This window comes from Aptenodytes forsteri, unplaced genomic scaffold, assembly GCF_000699145.1.
Source record: "Aptenodytes forsteri isolate BGI_AS27 unplaced genomic scaffold, ASM69914v1 Scaffold8, whole genome shotgun sequence".
NCBI lineage: Eukaryota > Metazoa > Chordata > Aves > Sphenisciformes > Spheniscidae > Aptenodytes > Aptenodytes forsteri.
In genome coordinates, this window is record NW_008796218.1 from 2,655,142 (window position 1) to 2,661,838 (window position 6,697).

Genomic DNA, 6,697 nt, shown 5'->3' on the forward strand with positions numbered 1-6,697 from the left:
ACGGACAGTCGCCAGCCTGCGGCTTTGTCCCTGGCCGGGGGCTCCGGGGGTAGCGGTGTCGACGGCCGGGCGGAGCAGTGATAGAAGGGTTGTGTCCGGCCACCTGGAGGCTCTAAATCGAGTTAGTTTGTAAAGGGAGGCATGGTGCACCGAAGCCTAAAACACTTCGTTATTTGCAGTCCTGCGAAACTTTCGGTTTGGGTTAGGATATTGCCGGTAAAAGCTGAATAGAAACCAGTTGCCTGGCTGAGGCTGTCGTGCATCGAGGTGGATCAGAGCTGCGGGTTGGGTTGTATGGCGTTGTCTGCATTCGCTGGTTAAGAGAAGGTGGAAGACGAGTTCAACTTCATTGACTAAGGGTGTGGGGGGGTTATCACTCTTGTTTAAGCAAGCAAGAAAATCTCTTGGAAGGTAAATCATTAATCACTGAATTGTACAGAGCCATGTGTAGTTGTGCCACTCTTCAGGTGAAAACGGCTTTGGCCAGCGGCTTGAAATGAAAACCCCTAAGGCTTAGGGGGAGTTATGGTTTTGTTGGGGGGGATTTTTTTAACAACATTTAATCATCATATTTGCACAATTTTAAAATGAAATACGATAGGCAAGGATCTGATCAAAACCGAAGAAATCTTATTAAAGCGTCTTTCACCTGCAGGGAATCATAAGCAAGTTTTTTTATCAGCTTGAAAATGAGTGCTGAACACTAACTCGGCGTCAGCAAATGACATCATGTGTGAATTTGTATATACCTGTCTTCTCTAAATGAATTAGTGCCATGCCGCAGAAGAAACAGAATTTAAGGTAGTCCTGTGTCCTCTTTCCCTCACACCCGTTTTATACTCCCAATGCCATCCGACTTTCTGTAGGTAAGATCAAAGTGCAGTGTACTTAATAGCTGATGAAAAATGAAGTTACTATTTCACTACTTTATTTTTAAAAAATAGTTACACTTTCTGTTCTATAGAGGGAAGCTTAGTGATATTTCCCCTATTGAATAGGTCAGTGTGTGAGATAACAAAAGACTTATGTTCACCCAATCTAGGGTTTAAGGGCTTAATTTAACTTCGGGTATTTACCTGCTGTCTGATCTTGAAAAGCTTCATCTCTCTGTGATCTGTTTCCTGATATGTAAAATGAGGAGCATGCATTTGCCATCTGAGAATGGAGGAGGAAAAAGAAAGTTTAGAAATTAAGAATTCAGATTAATCAGTTTTAGTCACCTTTGTAGAAATCACTAGGATCTTATGTTTTCCAAAGAGATTTTGACATTTCTTGGAAATGCTCAACTATTCACTGTATGAACACAGGAAAAGATTGTCTTGTAATATTCTAGGACTCCTTAGAATGGAAAAGAGAAATAAGCACAGAAGAGTATACATTGTGATTTAAATAATAAAAAATTTTAGAAGAGCCATCATTCTCATTAGGAAAAACTTCTTCTTATGTCGTTTTAATATACAGAACTTCCGTCTTCTGTAGTTATCTGGATCTAAGTACTGAAATTAACAGCTGATGTAGCACTTAATTTTGCTTGTGGCAGTAGCTGGAATCTTACAAGGTTATCTCTACTAAGTAAGTAATTATTCATCACTCTGTAAAAACTATTTGCAGCAATACTCTTTTTCTTAGTTTTAAGAGACACATGAAAATATTTTTTAATTTTCAGGTGCTGGATCTAGTTTAAAAGGACCCCAGATAACCAAATCTAGGTTTTATCAACCCTATCAACCACCGTGTACCAGCCTCCCAGTACGTCTGCTGAGCAGGCAGGCGTTGTTTTATCTATTCCTTGACTAAACTGACTTGAGACTTTTGTGCCAAAAGTGGAGTTGAATCCTGACTCTGAATCCTCGTGCTTGTTAGGACCTTCTGTTAGTGGAAGCCAGTTCCTTTTTAATAGTGGTTGTGCCAATCTTCTTGAGTCTGTATCCTGTACCATAAGGTACGTTCCTATAAAAAGACCCCCTCTTACTTTTTAAAGTAGCTCATGACATGCTCTCATTCATGCTGTAGTAACACATTCAGTGATGCAGGTATGTACTGCCAGTTTCTGGCTGGCCTAGCTGAAATTTCACTGACCTCTTGTCTCCATGTTCTAGCAATGCCTGTTACCTGTTTCTCGCTTCCGCTAGGTGTTGAAGAAGGAGGGAGGAATGTACTCAAATGCTTGCAAAGTTGTCTCTTCTCTGTCAAGCCCCTCCTGCACGCTCCCAATCCTGCACCTACTTTCCAGAGGAAGCTGAGATGCTTTGCTGCAGCCCTCCCATCAAAACAGCATTCAGGGGCTGCCCTGACCCTCTGGCTGATTGACCTCTATGCTGGTGCCTCCCTGCACACGCAGGCATCCCTACTGGAGGGGTTGCTTTTCTTTCCCACAGACCAGCGTTTTGCAGACTGACCGTAGGGCTGTTTTGCCGTTGGTCATTTCGGGAAGATAAGTCACAGCATTCCCCGAAGCGCAGGTGCTTTTTGTAGACTGATCTGGCATTATGGGAAGTGGCATGGTGTGTTCATCTCTGCTCATTAAGTAAGAGTTATCATGCCCAGGAGTAGCATCCTTGTCAATCTCTGTAGGTAACAGGAAGAAGAATTAGTTTCTAAGCTTCACAACTCATGAGTGTTTGTTGGAGCAAAGGTGACCTTTAGTTGTGGCACCACACTTTGCTGTTGGATAATGTCTGAATTAATTTGTTCAGATGTTGTTAACATCTGTGTGCTTTGGGGATCGGACATTTCATTGTGTTGGGCCCTTTGTCTTCCTACCATGGTTAAATGAAAGGATGCTCTCTGTTTATGTTCCTGAAGACATCTGAAGATTGTAATTACTTTTTTTTTATTTTATTACAATGAAAACATTGTCAAGGGACATTGTTAGCTTTCTTTTTAATGGTAGTTACCAGGAGGAATGGCTACAAAGTTTAAGAGCTGCGCCACGTGGTGAACCAGCTCTCTGTTGCCCAGGAGCATCTCCTTTGTTGTCTGTGGATTATAGTTCAGAGACTGTTAAATTCTGTAGTAGTGTATCTGTGTTTTACAGATCTTCTGTGCTGCGAGATACTCCCTGCTCCTGATAAAAGGGGGTGAAACCAGTATTATTACTGATAATATCGTGCCTTGAAATGTCTGCTTTCTAGTTGATAAAATACATGGAAATACTGATCAATGATTGATAAATACTGTGACACTTTGAAAAGTGCTATGAAAGGTATCTGTGAGGTTCAGATCCTAGATAGCTGTGTATCGGGAGTGTTCGAAACGTCACTGTATTTGTTTGGAGATGGGTTTTTAAGATCCACATATATCTCTCAGATACTCTTGGTTATGGTAGAACGTGAATGAAAATGCAATAGCTTTCCCCAAATCACTTGATGTATGGACCCTTATTTAAGACTAAAAGCATCTTAACACCTTATTAAAGTTTAGTAAGTTATATAGGCAGTGTTCAGTTAAGTAATACGGAGAAATAAATTCTTATTCCAAAATAAGAGTGGAGAAGAATGTCCATATATCAGTGTAAACTCTCATAAATGCAGTCTATTGGGTAAAACAAAACCAAATTAAATTACACTGAAAATTTAGTCTCTAAAGTCATTCTTTCTCTTTTGTTTTCCAGTATAAGTATAGAGACCTAACTGTACAGGAGACGACCAGTGTTATTACTCAGTACAAGGACCTCAAACCTGTCATGGATTCATATGGTTAGTCTGTGCATGAGAAAATTTTTGTTACTGAATTGTTGATGGTTTAGATATATTTGGTACTTTTTGTGGGGAAAAAGGCGATTAAAACTAGAAAACATAATTTGAGTTTCTCTTCTTGATCTTTGACATCAGTACTTCCTTAGAAACACGGAGAGTTATGTTCTAAAATAACCTTTCTATATTAGTGAGTCTGTCTAACCTGTCAAGAAGTGTTGCATTTTTCACAGCTTAACTTTTAGTTAATCGCTCAGTGATGTCCTGAGATTGCTGGTATCTTACAAATTGAGCTTTGCTGTCATATAAAGATATTTTTAGAGTTCTATTTAGAAAGAACTGTAAATCAATGAACAAATACTTCATTAAAAGTAATTGTGGCAGTCCTTAAGGAAGTGTGAGGAAAACATAGTCAAGTATATAGAAAATTGGTATGAGGGGTTTTGTAATGTAAATTAGCGATGACAGTCACTGTTTGTTAGCTATTTCAAAGGCTCTGACTAAATTCAAGTGCGTTAAATGAAGACAGTATCTAGTGTCAGCTCCAGAGGCTGAGGGCATGGTTTCACAAGATACAGTGAGCCAGCATAGCTGCTGAGGTCATCCTCCTTCTGATCACCTTTTTTTAACTGTCACCTGTGGGATTCCTCTATGGGCTAATTTATATTACTAATACGTCATCAGAGACTTTATAGTCTTCTGCTTTCTAAATTCTAAATCTGGATTGAGAAGTATTAAGAAAGGACATGGACAGGTAAAAGATAGATTAGTTTTAACTTGAATAGCTGCAAGCCAGCAGCTGTCACAGAAATAAAAATTCATCCAGTGACTGGAGAATCAGAAACTATAGTGAAAGGACTGTGTTGGAATAGCAAGTTTGCATTAACGATAGTGATCAGAATTCCAGATAGCTTTGAGCTGTAGCAAGAAGCCCATTTGTGTTAGCTAACTCTTTCTAAGCTGCCTCTGAAAGGCTGAGCACAGAACCGCTTACAGATAATTGACACTATTCGGAGCAGTGAAATGAGCAAGAAGAAAATGTGGTTACACTGCTGTTGAGATAATTTTCGAGTTTATATTAATAATGAAATATATAACCCCATTTAAGTCCCAACATGTTCTACCTGCCTCTGCAGAACATTAGCACCAAAAGAATTGTACACGATAAGCTACATTTGAAGTATGACTAGAAACTTTCAGGTGAAATCAGGAAAATAAAAGCTTTATTACCAGAAGTTGATTTATTCAGCCAAGAATAATCTATTGGATTGAAAGGATGGGAAAACTAAATACAGCAACTCGGTAAGTTGAGGTCAGGGTTCCCATGCAGTTTGTGAACCAAGACTAAGATGTGGCAGAGAGTCAAGTACTACGCATTTCTTCCTCTTCAGTATATTATTGTTTGGTTAAATTACCTTTACTGATTATGTAATAAATGCCAATGGCCCAGTAATTTTCAGTATTCTTGCTGACCTGTTTGTTTGGAGAAAGCATAAGGAATTCTTTGTAATCCTAAAATGACAGCTGGTTTTTTAATTAAGTTTGAGTTCAGATTATCTTTGCAGCGATTTGTATGATTTGTAGTTTGTGTGGTTCCAACATGTTTTACTTGGCGTCTGAATGAGGAAACAGTTTGATTTGCAGTGAAGGTAGTTTGACAATAATTAGTCATTCATTTCTCAGAAATAATGTTATTCATAAGAAGTTACCTGACTGTAGACAATCATTCGCTAGTCCATGAATGTGCAAGAGCAGAACCTTTCAAGCTAAGCTTATATGAGTAACATCTGAAAACTTATGTTAATAAATAGATGGGGTATAACCTGAACAGAGATTAATGTAGCAAAAATGTTTGTTTTAAAAATACTGTTTGTTCCCTTTCAGTTTTTAACGATGGCTCATCCAGGGAGTTGATGAGCCTCAGTGGAACCATTCCTGTGCCTTACAGAGGTATGCATTTATTATTATTATCACCACCATTATTTTCCCAAACTACATGAAAAACTATTTAGATTTGTTCTGGTTCAATTTCACTACTTCGGTGATTGCTATTTTCTTGAAAAGTATACTGTTTTAAAGAAATTGTTCCCTATTTTTGCTGTGGAATAAAATTTTAATGTTGAGCATTGCTTCTTCAGTCTTGTACAGCTCTGTAACATCTCTTTTCTTTCAGTATTGCACGTTTTTCAAGCTTCTCAATTGAACGAGTATTGCAAACCATTTATTGCTGCAGCTAACGATAATTCAGATTAGGGTCTAGTAATGTTACATTGTAGAACAAACGATGTATTAGTAGTAAATGATAATTGTAAATCAAAGTTAAATTGTTCTGAAAAATGTTGAGTTAATAGCCATATTGTGAGCTCTTTGTTGAACATTAGTAGATTTCGGCTTCTGACTGTGCAGTTGAATTTACTGGGTTTAGGAGTTTTTTATAAATCAGGATACAAGAGGACAGTTACAGAGTTGGAGTAACTTTTAAAGTCTTTCAAAACATCTTTTCTAGGTAACACATACAATATCCCAATTTGCTTGTGGCTGCTGGACACCTACCCTTTCAACCCCCCAATTTGTTTTGTTAAACCCACTAGCTCTATGACAATAAAAACTGGGAAGCACGTTGATGCAAATGGAAAAATATACCTTCCTTATCTGCATGAGTGGAAATATGTAAGTATAGGGAACTCGAAATCTTCAAATTGCTCAGTTCTGAATTCCTTTAGATAGTTGTATCATTTTTAACAAAACCCATAATTCTCTTTATTTGAGATCTTAAACCATTTTTTTAATGAAAACAACTGCTTGTTGTTTGTAATGTCTTAAAGTTCAGGATGTTGCATTCTCTTGCCTGGTTAATTGCATCTTTATTTACAGTTTGTCAGTTTGTTTAGTTTATAGAGCTAAGAAAATTTGGAAATAGGCTATTTAATCAGGTGCTGCATTCATGATGCTTGTCCTTATTTTGGCAAAATGAAATCTAGCCTATATTAAATGTAGTTGTA

At 37.9% G+C, this 6,697-nt stretch overlaps 1 protein-coding gene across 1 annotated transcript in view; it reads left to right on the forward strand.

Moving 5' to 3' along the window:
* LOC103906729 (ubiquitin-conjugating enzyme E2 variant 3) overlaps nt 1-6,697 on the forward strand; it is a 34,985-nt gene that overhangs the window by 14,014 nt on the left and 14,274 nt on the right. The window contains exons 12-14 of the mRNA XM_009288760.2: nt 3,614-3,698; nt 5,580-5,645; nt 6,202-6,365. Coding sequence (XP_009287035.1) covers nt 3,614-3,632 — 19 coding nt within the window. The 3' untranslated portion in view covers nt 3,633-3,698; nt 5,580-5,645; nt 6,202-6,365. The remainder of the gene's footprint in view (nt 1-3,613; nt 3,699-5,579; nt 5,646-6,201; nt 6,366-6,697) is intronic.